This window comes from Alternaria alternata (genome assembly GCF_001642055.1).
Source record: "Alternaria alternata strain SRC1lrK2f unplaced genomic scaffold CC77scaffold_16, whole genome shotgun sequence".
NCBI lineage: Eukaryota > Fungi > Ascomycota > Dothideomycetes > Pleosporales > Pleosporaceae > Alternaria > Alternaria alternata.
The window spans coordinates 694948-709413 of NW_017306205.1; the positions used below are offsets into that span (position 1 = coordinate 694948).

At 51.6% G+C, this 14466-nt stretch overlaps 6 protein-coding genes across 6 annotated transcripts; 2 read left to right on the plus strand and 4 right to left on the minus strand.

Annotated features, from left to right (window-relative positions):
• Window positions 1-128: 128 nt before the first annotated feature.
• Window positions 129-2933, minus strand: CC77DRAFT_228305 (hypothetical protein). The gene is made up of 2 exons (XM_018530740.1): window positions 2325-2933; window positions 129-2278 (listed from the first exon to the last, which is right to left on the minus strand). Exons 1-2 carry the CDS (start codon window positions 2534-2536, stop codon window positions 421-423), a joined length of 2070 nt encoding a protein of 689 aa, XP_018383757.1. The 5' UTR covers window positions 2537-2933; the 3' UTR covers window positions 129-420.
• A 2970-nt stretch (window positions 2934-5903) lies between these two features.
• On the plus strand, window positions 5904-6999 carry CC77DRAFT_967848 (hypothetical protein). Its single transcript, XM_018535762.1, has 2 exons — window positions 5904-6386; window positions 6441-6999. The coding sequence occupies exons 1-2, from the start codon at window positions 6164-6166 to the stop codon at window positions 6722-6724; spliced, it is 507 nt and encodes a 168-aa protein (XP_018383758.1). The 5' UTR covers window positions 5904-6163; the 3' UTR covers window positions 6725-6999.
• Window positions 6800-8021, minus strand: CC77DRAFT_1052065 (hypothetical protein). The gene is made up of 3 exons (XM_018527687.1): window positions 7612-8021; window positions 7475-7534; window positions 6800-7428 (listed from the first exon to the last, which is right to left on the minus strand). Exons 1-3 carry the CDS (start codon window positions 7820-7822, stop codon window positions 7283-7285), a joined length of 417 nt encoding a protein of 138 aa, XP_018383759.1. The 5' UTR covers window positions 7823-8021; the 3' UTR covers window positions 6800-7282.
• Window positions 8022-8141: 120 nt separating this feature from the next.
• Window positions 8142-10702, plus strand: CC77DRAFT_1022550 (shugoshin). Its single transcript, XM_018525486.1, has 3 exons — window positions 8142-8706; window positions 8771-9225; window positions 9271-10702. The coding sequence occupies exons 1-3, from the start codon at window positions 8228-8230 to the stop codon at window positions 10572-10574; spliced, it is 2238 nt and encodes a 745-aa protein (XP_018383760.1). The 5' UTR covers window positions 8142-8227; the 3' UTR covers window positions 10575-10702.
• A 162-nt stretch (window positions 10703-10864) lies between these two features.
• CC77DRAFT_1022551 (hypothetical protein) lies at window positions 10865-11969 on the minus strand. Its single transcript, XM_018525487.1, has one exon. The coding sequence runs from the start codon at window positions 11750-11752 to the stop codon at window positions 11048-11050; it is 705 nt and encodes a 234-aa protein (XP_018383761.1). The 5' UTR covers window positions 11753-11969; the 3' UTR covers window positions 10865-11047.
• A 928-nt stretch (window positions 11970-12897) lies between these two features.
• On the minus strand, window positions 12898-14409 carry CC77DRAFT_940243 (CHL4-domain-containing protein; the record flags this gene model as incomplete). The annotated part of the gene is made up of 1 exon (XM_018534719.1): window positions 12898-14409. One exon carries the CDS (start codon window positions 14407-14409, stop codon window positions 12898-12900), a length of 1512 nt encoding a protein of 503 aa, XP_018383762.1.
• Between the last annotated feature and the right edge of the window lie 57 nt (window positions 14410-14466).

Here is a 14466-nt window from a genome sequence, read left to right on the forward strand (position 1 = left end):
CCAAACCGCCATGGTCTCCAAACCTTCAAGCTGCCCTCTACTTCAAGTTCTCCATCTCGCAGCAACGCAGAAGAATAAAAATTAGACATTGGAAAACGCCAGTCCATCGCTAAACCGCCCTAGAAAACGAGTAATCTGCCGGTCGATAGAGTCGCAACCGCGATGGAGAAAAATAGGAAAAAGTACATGACAAGCTGCCTGTACAGGTTGTTGCAGTGATGTGAAGATGGAGAGTAGCCAACGCGCGCGCTATGTCTATGCCACGATACCAAGGAAATCGTCAGAGCCGCTAAACAGCAGTGTATATAGAATTTGACATGATGTGAGCTTTTGATGTTCGGTCGAGTAGGAGAGTAGAGCTCTGCCAGCGAGCCGATGTGTCTATCGTCAAAGATAGGTGCTGAGCAGATTGCGACAGGTTTAGGCGCCCTCTACCATGTTCATCCTGGGCCTTAATTGTACCATGAAATCATCCCTGGTACCCATGACATCTCTTGGTATCCTGCTGACACGGTTGGCACCGCTGCGAACAGCGAACCTGCCGACCGCTGAGATACCAGAATGGTTTGATCGGATAGATCCAGCATCTGAGGCACCTGAGCCAGCAGGGTCGCGAATGCGGCCAGGTGGTGCAAAGTCAAGCGCAGTGAAGGTGCCGGACTTGCGCATCAGGTAGGGACTGGGTAGCGCGGGAAGCTCGTCATAAGAACCAACGAGCGGTGTGTGTGGTCGCACGGCGGGACTGTAGGGTCTGGGAGCACCCAGTGGGCTGTCTGGTCGTATACCGTTTTGTCTCTCACGGAACGAGACTGGCGGCGCAAAGTCAGCAGCATCGAAAACCATCGAGTTCTCGGTTAGCTTTCCGGGTGTGGGAAGAGAAGACAAAGCGGACGGTGGAGGCAGTGGCTTCTTCATTGGCGCAGGTAGACGTCCGCTCATTGAAGACATGCCGCGTGGCGGTGGGTATTGCGAGGAAGCCATGGAGCTGTTAGACATGTGCGGGCCACGAGGACCAGTGGCAGTGTTGCTTCGGAAACGAGGAGGAGCACGTGGTGGGGGTGTCATGGCACGACGAGTAATAGGCTCGGCAAAAGGAGCGTTTGGCTGTGCGACGACAAAGGCACCGGTGCGCGGGTCGAATACAGTGCCGTCTTGGTACTCTGAGCCATAGTCTTCGACGTAGTCGGTGTACTGGTGACCACCAGCGGGTTCAGGCTTAGAGTCGTCAAAGTACTCCTTGTAGAAAGATCGGATACGGTTGGCACGCTCTTCGGGGTTCTCCTGAGGGTCATCGGAAGGCATAGGACGTAGGCTCATTGACAGACGGTTGGTGCTGTGACCAAAGTCGTCTACGGCAAGACCAACGTTCTGAGGACCAGTTGAGTAGCGAGGCTTGGGTGCAACGATCTTGGGCTGCTCGCTTTCTTTGGGTGACGGTGGTGTGATCTGGAAACCATCGCCATAGCTCGAGGTACTGATGATGCTATGCGTGTTTGTGTTCTCCAGTACAACAGCCTGGGACTGAACGCGTGGCAATGAGGGAATATCGTTGGTAGTTTGGACGGGTGACTTGTTGACTTGCTTTTCTGTAACACCAGGCTCGGGAATTGAGATGGTGGGAACATTGGTGGGCTTGAAGGCAGCATACTGGGTCTTGGGTTCAGCGGAAGGCGATTCAACTGGAGGTGAAACAGGAGACGACTCCTTGTCGAATCGTGGGTTCAATGGGCTGAGAGGAATACCCGGTTCAGGGAACTTGCTGTCTGGAGACCGCGAGCCGTCAGGGGATAGAGATTCGCCGCGAATGGGGTGCGAAGTCGACATCCTCTGTGCGTTTTGAAGCAGACCGGCTTGAAGGCCTTCCTTCTTTGTTCCAGCGCTCGAAGTTGTGTACATGGATCCGGCGTCGTTTCGGTAGGGACCACGGGTTGCGCTACGGATGCTCTGGTCATCCTTTAGATAAGCTACAGGGCCGTACGGGTCATGAGGATCATGCTGCGAGCGCGATAACGAATGGAATGACTCTCGAGAGCCGTGCAGGCCAACAGGCAGTATGTATGGGCTTCCGGTCTCGATTGATAGACCTCGGTCGTGGCCTCCAGGGATTTCCTTCTCGGAAACGCTCATCTCGGGACCTCCTTTCTTGCCAGCTCTAGTCACACCCTCCATGCCCCAATCGTGCGACTTGTATTTGTCTTTTGAATCTTCCTCAGCAAGCTTCCTCTTGTTCCTGCGATGTAAGAAGAAGAGGACAATCGTGATACCGACGACAGGCACACTAAGAACAATCAGCGCATTCACTATTAAAGACCTGAGCTACGTACATGACGGCAAGTGCAATGGCGATTGTGGGTACTTGAGTCGGCTTTGTGCAACCGGGATCACTGTCGTTGGTACATGTTGCGCTGGCGCGAGCTACAAGAACGCGGCTGGCCCTTTCGACCATGTGAATTGTTTGACTTGCGCTGCTAGGGGAGCCAACGTGGTTTTCATTACGCACATGGTGGTGCATATGTTGGTGGTGTGAATGTGCCATGGCTCTAGGACCGCTTTCGCATGCGAAGTCGTGATCGATAGAGCTAGTAATGGATACGGGGGAAGCTCGTCTTTTGAATTGTCGACGTGACGCTATACAGTGTACGGTGGCGGGCGAGGCTCCGAGATGTAAGTATTAACAACGTAAGGTCGTAACTCAGTCGTAACTGCTTGTCGACAGAATAGTATATGCGAAACTCGTTCCGAGGTAGTCGAAGAGTGAATGGACGGCGATAGCCTAGGGTGATAGCAACACAACAAAACAATCTTCGGCCCAAAAAAAGAATGACTGGGGTAAGATACGATCGAGCTGCGAAGGTTGCTGGTTATGGATGCTAAAAGAGCGACAGGCCCACGAAGAGGTGAGTTGAAGGAAAGAAGACGGACGGGCGCGAAAGGTAGATGAGGCGCCGCACAGGAGCCTGATCTCCGGTTCTGACTGACAGGCCTTTTGATTGGGCAGCTGTCTCAAGCCTTGCACGGGTCAAGTGTGTTACGCCGAGCAGATGGTGAAGGGCCCCCGTTTGTCGTTAGCCGCAGCCACATGTTTGACCTTGATCCGGGCCGTTAATTGCACTCCACGCAGACTTCATCAACCAGCTCCGCCTAGACGTCTTCACTGCTATCGCGAGTCTCTTCACGCAATCGATAGAGCTATCGTCGTATTTACCCAGCTGCACATCCACCCGTCGCGCTGCATCCGAAGCCCCTACTGGCCTGCAGGTTCAGGAGGCAGCTAGGCCGCACCGTTTATTTTGGACTGCGCCCCATGCGGAGCCGCTAGCCTCGATATGTGGTCGCTACTGCAGGAACCCTTTCGCGAACTTCCGTTATTCGTCAATTCATCTCTAACAGCAGATTATCGACCAGGGCTCCTGCCGCGAGCTCCAGACCACACAGCACCGTCAGAAGCGCCCTGGCGCCCCTGAACCATAAACCGTGAACGCCCATCTCTCCATGTTCACTCGTCGTGCTCTATTCCCGGATGTACAACAGATCAGCTTCCAGCAATCTTTTTTCCTTGCATAGCCACTCTCGTCCTCTGGTCGCCCAAGACCCGCAGAAAACTAATCCTCCCCCTTTCCCACGCAGTGGAGCTCAAACCGGTCCAGAACAAACCCGCTCCACGCTCTCTTCATTTCCCGATCCCGCTGCGGCCGAGCGCTGGTCGTGCACGACCTTCACCGGCCTTGTGTTCTGCATGTGGCCTATCCCCGAGCCCGCTTCCGCTTAACAGCCGTCATTTATCGACATTGTGCTCTCCATCCGTCAGATTTGTTCTGCTCTCCTTTTAGCATGTGAAACTCTTCGGAGCCTTATGAAACTCATAAGCATCGACTGCGCAGAGTTCAATCACACTCATGCATCGCTTTTTCCACGTCACTCGGTTGCGTACACGATACGATGACTATTGAGGTTGGTGCGAACACGTGAAGGAACTGTCAAATGTCGCTCACCGCCACTGGGGTTGCCCTGCAATATCCCTTCATCACTAAGGAAATTACCTGTCTCCCGCCACTGCAATCGGCTTCTGGTGTTTGATAAGCGCATGGTTGCCGGCATAATGGCCAGGCCTTCACTATAGAAAGATGCCTCCGACCTTGCTATAGGGAAATGGCCGAAAGTGATGTCACTCTCAGTGTGAGCGTACATGAGCTGGTCATAGTTGCATCTCGTCATCTAGGGTGCCGTTGTGGCTTGTTGACATCAGAGACTCTTATCACGCACAAATGTGTGAAGTATGTCTTCTTGGAAACATTCTCGGTTCGTGTTCGTCTAGACTAGGGCATAGAATGTGCGCTCTATCCTGGTTGTGGCAGACTCAGGCCCTATGAGTCTCCTTGCGCATTCTTCTGCACATATATGCAACTCTTCCTTAATACTCCAAGAGTCGCGGCTGCTAGGAACCCTGATACTCACCTCAATTGTGACGATGGAAAAGCAGCCCTTCAAGTCAAGCAATGCCTGGCAGTCTGGGACGCCAGTGTCCCATATCTGGATGGTCGATGGCTATGTTTGTACACGCTCCATATCCATGCCAGTTCGAGGCGTAACGGAGGTTTGTTATTGTACCCGTTACGCGATTACTGCTGATAGTCTACTTTCCAGATGTCCTAAAAGCACTATCGTATTCAGTTCTTCATCGTCTTGGCTAGACGTCGGCGCGATATGCACAGAATGAATGAGTCCGGCAAGAACGAGGTTGATATGATGCTCAACATGTATGAGTAGTTGCTTCGAACAACACACCAGATGTGAATGATATCACAATATGGAAAGCATGACCGCACGCGTTTGCTTGTGAACATTCAAGCATGCAAACAAAAATATCTGCTGGGCCGTGGATTGCGAGTGGGAAATCAGCCTGCAGCAGAATTGGAATGCCGGGAGGTGCTTTTGACACGTTTCCCGAATATGCTGTCCTGGAAACAAAGTGAGCTGGCATCCTCTTCTATGGGGGTGTAAGTTTGTGTCTTGTCACGGAGCTCTCGAGACACAGAGAGGCAGGGTATCGATGGTGTCGATTCCCGGCACTGCCGATAGGGTATGTCTGTTTTCCATGGTCTCAGATGCTCCCTTGCGTGCCGGATACCAGACGGACTAATGTCGCTATCATATAGCACTGGCTGGACGCAAATGAGAATCGAAGTATAGCAAGCAGCGTTGGTCATTTAAATGTCAAAGGGAACCTTGGAATGAAGCGGTGGTAGATGGTGCTGGTCATTTTGAACGAAGAACATAATAAAAAAATCGTATTTTTTGATTTTCCAGTGCTTCGACTGTATTATGTCAGTGTTCGGCTTGAAGCGGGTGAGAGAGTTTCGGCGTGATGCAATAATCTGGTTGTTATTGCTTACACACAACGAACACTCTTTGAAAAGTGCCATCCAATTGCTTACTCGTGTATGGAAAAGCTCGATTTCGACAGCCTTTCGACACCACCAGAGAAACATTTTCCTGTCATACTATACTGACCAAAAGCTGTTGGCTTTGATCCATACGGTGCGCATGATTGTCTGGAAGGTTTTCCGACAACAACAACAACAACAACAACAACAACAGGGCTTCGTTATGTGTTAGACCTCATCCTGTTGTCTGCCCATATGGTCTCGTCCGCGGAAGGGTAGTGAGGGACTGTCGCAACGGAAAAGCAAATCGTGCACAGCCAGCCGTGCAGCCGTGAATATGCAGCGTGACCTAGGAAACGACGCACGGCATCTGCTGGCAAGTGTGCTGCAATATAGCAAATAGGCGATGGAGGCCGACAGAAGCGATCGTGGGGTCGGCGTGGCTGCCAGGTGCGGGTTAGGCCGAGAAAGTACCGATTTAACTATGACGCATTGGCCATTCTGCTCTCACAAGACAAATCATCGTCGAACAACAAAGACATACATGCACAGAACAATCACCTGCTAACAACTCGCTGCTTATCCCTCACACCCTCTTGCTACCTCCTTTGATACAACTATTAACCAACCGCCCAAAACCAGGCGTCGGACCACGATAAAGACCCATCTCCAGCCATCGAATTCGCGATTCCTTTTGGTCCCTGCGCTGCGTAGCCACGCCCCACTGCCGTCCCAACTTCTTAAGGGTCCGGTCTCCCGAGCAATCCTTATCAAACAACATGTCGCACTTCAGCAACATGGCCGCCCCTCACCCAGTATCCCCCAGGACTACTACACCAAACTCTGGGAGTAGGACCATGGAGGTCCGCCCTCAGCCTGTCCTGCGTCTGTCAGCACCTTCGGGCGTGCTCCGTCTGCGAGCAGAGCCCTCGCAACGTCGACACATTCAATGGGCGGAAGACGTGGTTGACAATGAAGGCATGGGGAAGAAATCATCCAAAGGTACAACCCTCCAATGACACCCTTGTGCCATCAGAGGAACTAACAGAATCAAAGTCTGCTGCATTTATCACAAGCCCCGCGCTGCCGACGAGTCTTCCGACGATGACTCTTCAGATTCATCATCAGACTCAGATTCAGACTCTGAGCCCGACAACAGCACCGCAAGACCTGCTGGAAGAATTGGCGGTGCGCGCGGCAGACGGCCACATCAGCACGATGATGGTTGTGAAGACGTCCACGATCATGGCGAGGCCTCTGGTACCCCGCAAAAGCACAAACGTCAACGGAGGAAGCCAAGCCCGAATGCTTACGAGAAGATGCCGAAGCAGAAGAAGTGAACTTCAATTGCGCTTCAGATGGCAGACTCACTTGGTCATGCCGGGAGCTGGCTTGTACGACTTGGAAACGATTCTCATTGCTTGGAGTTACGGGTGTTCACGAGACACGTTATGATTGGGACTGCGTCATTGCATAGCGCTGGTAACGGACTTGGATAGTCCGTAAAACTTCGTTTTTCGCTGTTGAAATTTGGCGCATTGAAGCTTTTACATCATCCTGTAGCATTAAATTTGCGCATGTGAAGTTGGGACATGTATCCCTCTTATGCTTATTCCCGTCCCCTTGCCTCTCATTGGTGCTGTCTTCACCGTTCTTCGATGCACACGCTATCCCTCAGCTGTAGGACCAACTGCAGCTAACGTTGGGCTCGATTGCAGCTGTGCTATGTGCATCCCAAGACGTCCCATTGCTTGCAAATGCTCGTTAATTGGACGGCCAACGCATGTATATGCAACCGATCGCGCATCAATCTTCCACCCTTGGTGTTCGTTCTGCCTCAAAGCGTTTGGGCTCAGCGAAAAGCTCCATAGGATGCCAGGCACATGTTGTCCACATGCTCAATCCTCTGCTGTTGCTGCATTGGCCTGCTCGATTACCGCAGGCGCATGCTGTGTGGGAATGCGGACAAGCGTCTGTGGCAACGGCGGCTCATCCTCTGCCTTCTTTTCCGAGTCTTCCTCTTCCTTTGGCTGTGGAAGTTTTGCTGCTGTGATTTAGAACGCAATCCTTCCGATGATCGCACAACTTACTGGATGCCATGTTAATAGCCCTTAGCACATTATGCCAATTTGACAATACTGCTGCGACCGCTAATCAACCACCAAGTTAGCATGATATTTCTACTGCGCTCCATGCTTGAGACTGCCTGTAAAACTCATTTACATACCTTCTGTTCCATTTGATAAAGTCGACAGCTTATCAGCGAGCATCTGCATTTGGTCTGCGAGTCCTCCACTTAGTGCTTGCAGGTCTTTCAGGTTCGCTAGTTCGGCTTTTTTCTCTGCGATGCGCGCGAGCAATACGGGAGACTGTTGCTGAGAGCCGCCCATGGACTGATTACGGAGATGAGTAGGGAGGGGGCGCGTGAAGTTTGACATCCTTTACAGTTGGTGTACGTTCAGCACTTTCTTCGGCGAAAGTATAAGTAGTACTCGTAAATAGTAGGTAGATGTTCTTGCTTCGCGGGATGCGCGACCAGAAGTGTTTTCTCTGTGGAAGAACAGAGGACAGGAGAAGTGTCAGGTTATTGGTTTTTTGTCATTAATATGGTAGACAGTTGCCAAGCGTGATACGGATATGCTGTGCTGATACGCGTTCATGCCCCTCGTGTCACGTGGAAGCGCTCTTTTGGCTAGCCTATTTTAACTTAGCTTTGTTGCTATGTAAACATGCAATGACGAACACAGAAGGAACACCCACCGACGCCTTGTAGTATCCACGTCGCCACGACCGCGTAATCGTCTACAGCTTTATAATTAACTTCGACATACCTATTTGCGCATATGGCGCGTCTCAACGAGCCGCCGATCGCACCTCAGCCATCGACGGATTCTATAGAAGCCCTCAAGCGACGCTTTTTGAGGCAGAACCGCGAACTCGCAAAAACGAACTCGATTCAGTCTATACGCATACGAAGCCTCGAAACAGACTGTTCGCGATTACTCGCCGAGAATTTGGCATTGCGCGAGCAGGTCCTGAACCTTCACAACACTATTGAGTCGCGTCCGGCACTCGATCAGATTGATGTTGTTAAGACACAGCTTGAAGCCAAGCTTTCAGAGCTCGGTAGCTTGGTAGCAGGTTTATCGCAATCAAGAGGTGGGCATGAGAAGGATGCGGGAAGACGAAAAAGCCAGATGACAGCAAAGAGAAAAAGCGGAGAAGAGCGACAATGGAGAAGTGGATTGGGTCTTCAGGAGGTAGAGAACGGCATGCTGCCTACAATCACAGAAGACAAATACTATCCTCGAAGGACAATGGGGTATGTCTTTGTTGCCGTGCTAGAAATAGCATGCGCAGACGCACGCGAAGCTAACTTGTCGCAGTGCAGACGAGCTTCAGCAGGTTTTAGAAGACCCGGACAGCCAATCACCAGACATCGGTCCTCCACCAGTTGCGCGATTCGAAGACGAAGATCCCATTGGTTTTGATCCCAGTCCTGCAGTAGAGGAACAACGTGAGGAGGCTGGAGATGAGGGCGAGCCTGCGTTGTCGGTAAACCTTGAGACGCGTAAGAAGCGACGAGAAAGTGGGCCGAAGCTTAACATACGTCGCGTGTCCCTTTTCGAATCTCCGGAAGAAGCTGAAGAGACAGCTACAAAGCCTCTGCGTACTGGAGCGAAGCGGAAATTCAGCGTCCAGGAAGACGAGGAAGTGAGCCAAGCCAAGGGTGACGCTTTCAGATTCAGTCGCCGCAATATCTCAGGTGCTCCAGGGATAGAGACATCTAGTAGCGAATCCAAGCCTTCGTCATTAGATCGGCTTCCCGTTCTTTCAGCTAGTAAGTACACACAAAGCAAGATAGGGTCAATATCTGACTTGATAGAACCCGTCAATACCGATCCAATTTTGTCGCCAAAGAAGCATCGCTCTTCAAACCAAGACAAGCCCGAGAAACCAGAGAAGCCCGAGAAGCCAGCATCGAAAACTCGTAGTCGTCCTCGATTGAATATTACACGCAACACCACTCCGGACCTTCCGCTGATACCCATGCCTGAACCTGTACCTACTGCAGAGATCATACTCGATTCTCTACCTCCTAAGACACCTGCTGTGGACACTATTCTCTCTCCACCTTCTACCGAGCCGTCGACGCAACGACCAGACAACAAGGATACACCGCCACCGGGAGATCTCAGTTCCGCAGATCAGACCGGTCAAGCAGGTCGACCTGGCAGACGAGCGCGTCCTCAAGTCAGTTACAAAGAGCCCAGTCTCAACGTAAAGATGCGACGTCCAGATGCTAAGCTAGTTGATGCGGTGGTCGATCGCAGGACAAGTGTAGAAACCCAGCATGTACCTTCAACCCTTGTCAAGCGTGACGCAGATGGCGAAATCTCTTGGAAGCCCGTGTCGGTAGTCTCTCAGCCGAGAGGTGAAGAAGAGGCCGAAGCAGGTAGCCCACTGAGACAGAAACTCGACAGAAACCAAGACTCCAAAGCATCACCAGCGTCGTTTGAACCTGAGGAGCGATCGACAACCTCGAAGGCCATATCCGCGCTCATCACCGAAACCAGTACTGCTAAGAGAAGAGTATCGTCATCAACTGCAGGATCCGCCTCCGAGCTTGCCATCGCCAAGCCAGTAGATCTTCCTCTTCTAAACAAGGATACCATAGCCGTTGAACAAGAGCCGAAAGAGAAGGACAGCTTGGCCGTGTTCGACTTTACCGACTCTTCACCTGCGGACCCAACGACCAACCCACGTACACGGGTTAACGAACTTGCTAAAGCAGCGCGAAGTGCGCGGCGACACTCTGCTATGCCTGCTTCTTCTACATCAACTTCATTAGAAGAGCGCAAAGCCGAGAGGGGAAGGGTTGAAGGGGCACTCCCTTCGTTGCATAAGCGCACTGGAAGCGGAAATGTGAAAAACAGTAGTAGTACTTCGAGTCTAGGAAGAAGTACTAGTGCTAATGGTATCGCTAGGGGCACGTCAAGTGCTCGAACGGCAGGCGTGAAGGAGAAGAGACTTACCGATACTGCAAGTGTACCGGCTGGTGCCAGTACGGCTGACGTAAGGGCGAACGCTGATGGAGCCGAAAGCATCAAAGTGCGAGACGGAGGGAGGGAGACGAGTACATTAAGAGCTGAGCGCGCAGCTAGCCGTCGAAAAAGTATGATGCTTTAGGGCTGGACTTAGGATACCATGTAGATGATTGGGGCGTTCTCATATATTGGCGTTATGACTGGCACGACATGAGCTGTTTCTCCATAGCGACGGCGTTTTTCTTCGCGAATGATACCTGATCTCACGGGATCATTTTCTCTATTCAGTGCAGTCAAATCGCTCTATGACGGTCATGAAGTCTAACTTGTTACTCTTCTCGATGGCTTTTTGTCAGGTTGCGCTCCTGTTGCGTCACGAGCGCGTCTCCATCGATCCATCTAAGAGCATCACTCACATGTTGCATACAGTATATCGCCCATAATCATATTAGTGGATGTATTGTTGCCGAGAAGCTGCTCAGTTAGCATGTCACAACATGTCGACAAGGTCATATGCGGTTGGTGATGTGATTGGTTGTATTGATGTGTGATGTATGTCTGTCTCTCAGCCTGATGAAGCCTTTGTTCGATACGATTTTTACCTGGACCCCATCTTTAACGGTTCCTGTCCTCATACCAGTCCTTTCCACTGTTGTCTTTGCTAAAGACTCTCTTGAAGCCTTTGGACACAGCATCAGTGACACTAAAGTCGTTGAACAACCATTGGTTGCTGTGTCGGCCATAGTACTTGAACTCCTTTGGCTCTTCGCTTCTCGCACTCTTGCCGCTTCCAACACTGCTTTGAGTGTCTCTGCGGTTGCGCTTGTGGACACGCGGTTTGCTGAACTCGCCTGGTGCGACACCAACACTTTCAGCATGTGTCTTGGAACTAGGCTCAGCGCGCATAACGCGGAGGCCGGAGTACTGAGAGTAGTGGGAGTCATTGGTGCCTGTTGTGGACATTGTTGCTGATTTGGTGAAACGGGGCATGACGCCGCTGTCGATGGAGGTGGATCGGGGACATCGCTGGGACAGAATTGAGTCGGAGGAGGTTTCTCCATTGCCTTTGGCAGAGTTGTTGTTGTTGTTGTTGATGTTGTTGTTGGACTGGTGTTCGAACGAGACAAGCCTTGAAGTCAAGTCTTGAGCGTCGATGCGTTGGTTGTTATAGTCAGTCATCGGCAGTATGGTTGGAGACTGAGTAGAGAAGGTGATGACCTTTGGGTCTTGGCTGATTGTGGAGTGGATTGGATAGTCTTGGATCGTGTTTGGCCCTAGTGTCGAGGCAGTGGAACTAATGCTTGTAGATGGTAGTAGCATCGAATGTGGCAGTGCAAGCTAGGGGGGTGAATGAGGTATATATGCTTTCTCTTGTTTTCTTGCCAAGACCAACACTCTCACCATGGAATGCAGTCAAGACTTATTCCCGCCTCTAGGCGTCTTGGGTGGAGTCACTGGTTCAACGTATGGGAAGTCGGTTCGGGACAAACGTGTCTCTTGACCCAACCGTGAGCCGCATTGAACCTTACTAACCCACTTTATCCTGAAATACTCTCACTTCTGTTCGATTAAACGCTATCGTACGTCAAATACGAGAACACATGACCTCTAACCCTTGATAGCCAATGTCAGCCTTACCCGGCTATCGGCAACCGCCACGCAATCCTAGAGGATAGTTTTAGAGACCGTGCAACAGCCACAGCAAGCCACATCCAATCCGAGCTCTGCAGCAACCTCAAAACGCAAGGCCGCGAATGCATACTACTGCAATTATGACATCGATATCGTTTTTCACGGCTAGGCGGGTATGGCTCGTGACTCGGAGCCTTCCAGTTAGGGCTAGCTGTGGCTTGTGAAGAGTTTTAGGGTGCCCCGGAGCCTTACGTGGCTTGAACAGTTGAGGCGCACGAGTCGGTTAAGCCACAGACAGGTGCATTGAAGTAGTATGAAAGTGGCCGTCGGGTGGCTTGTGAAGCTCAGCAGCCAAATAGAGGTTGATGTGATTGCCGGTGTCCGAATCTGTAATCGGAAGGATAGCCTGAACGGATGTCAACAGCCGACAGGGCAGAGCTTGGGCAGGAGTCCATGCTCGATAAGAAATTATGCAGGACAAGACAAACTTTGGGTCAACATCGGTGATTTATCCTCCGCCAGGCTCAGGACCCGCGCAAGGATGCATGGAGAGACGACGAAGATATGATTTGTAGGTGTAAACAGTCTGCTAGGACCTAGGGCGCTGAGGGATTTCAGAATGCTAGATCAGCAAGAGTAGGCAATTGCAGCACGAAAGCAGAGACACTGCTCTGATTCTTGGAAACCAACAAAGTCAAGACGGCAAACTCCCTATAGTAACACAGCATCTCATGTTGCCTAGCAAGAAGAACGCCATACGCCGCATCATCGTAGTGGGTATATCGATATCAAAAACACCTGTCAGCGCCGCACATTGAAAGTTCACACCCCCACTAAACACCAGGTACACCATCCTTGCTGCGGATGCGTCCGTTTTTGACCGAACCTATGGTGACACCAGCTTCACCAGTCATCCAGCCTGGCATCTTCTCACCGTCTATAATACCTTCTTCTACCAACTGCCTGATACCGGCGAACACATGCGTCCCTTGGAACGTGACCCGTACGTTCGGTACCCAGCCCTCTTCATTTTGTATTTCCTCGAGATCTTTAGCGGTTCTGTCGAGAAGAGAGGGGCGGCCGCGCCGTGTACGGCTGCCAGTTTGAGCATCAAGGTTCGATATATCGTCGTCTAGTTGCGTCGGAGTACTGCCGTTAGATGGAGATGGAAATGGGTCATCGATGCGGACTTCGAATCGCTCAAGACCTTGACCATCGTCAGGCTGCGCTGAGGTCCCGAACCGTCCAGCAGCTACCTCTTTCCTACGTTTGGCCTCTGAAGACTGTTTGTCGTCCAGTGGTCGCTTGGGTCGACCGGGTCCAGCTTTGGATCCACCATTGGTATTGCTCTTTTCCCCGGTCATCTTGTCTTGCCCTTCACTCTTTTGTGTGGTGATAAAGTCTAGTGCATTCTGACTAAAACTATGATCTTGAAAGATGCTCCAACCACCTGCTGCAGCATTGCTCTTCCCAGGCCCGCGGTACGTCAAAAGGGCATCGAGTGACTTGGTGGTAAAGTTCGTACTTGTTAACTGGTAACGCGCAGACGGTCTTGAGAAGGCTTTCGGTATAGCTTGCTGCACGATATCCCTCAGATGTCTCCCTTGGTCTCCAACGACTTGGCCGGTAAGCGTTGCTAGCGACGAGTATACGAAAGGCGATCCGTTAGGCCATACGAAGAATACAGCTTTGGCGCTATCCGTGCTGCTGGACTCGACGGTCAGCGACGCTTCGGTGCTGTACGGCGAATCGTGAATGTAGACTCGTAGTATGGTCATGGGCGACGATTTTATCCGTGTAATCAGGTAATGTGCCTTCATAAGCGGCGTCAGCTCTCTTGCGAGATTTGACATGAAGGTCTGCGCTTGGAATCGTGGAAGATGGTCTGAATCGTTTGTGACTTCCATGTCCGTCACTGGTGATCGCGCACTAGGTATCTTTGTGAGGCGCTTCGCCGTCCAACGCAAGGCATTCGGATGATCTAGTAAGTACTGTATCTCTGCCGTTGCCATTTGGTACATGGATATGCCGTGTCTCCAATCTCCCTCAAGTATGCGGTCAAGCACCTCCCTCCTGCCACCTTTGCGCGCAGCTAGCTGTTTGTACGTTTCTTGAAGCACTTCATAGCTTTGCGCCGGCTCGTATATCTCCTCGTCGTCCTCATCCACTCGATCACTGAGCAGATACGGCTTGCAGAAGTCGCGGTTTTTCTTGCTGAGCCATTGCAGCGCAAGCGACACGAGCGATTGGCGAGAGAGCTTTGTAAAGGTGCGCTGGACCTCGCGGTGGTTGATCGGCAACCGGTGAGAGTGCGGAATATTCTTATAGTCGGGGGCGGTCGCCATCACGTCGGTGCGGTTTGCGTCTACATGGAGGGGCCGTCGGTTGTTGTTGATTGGAAG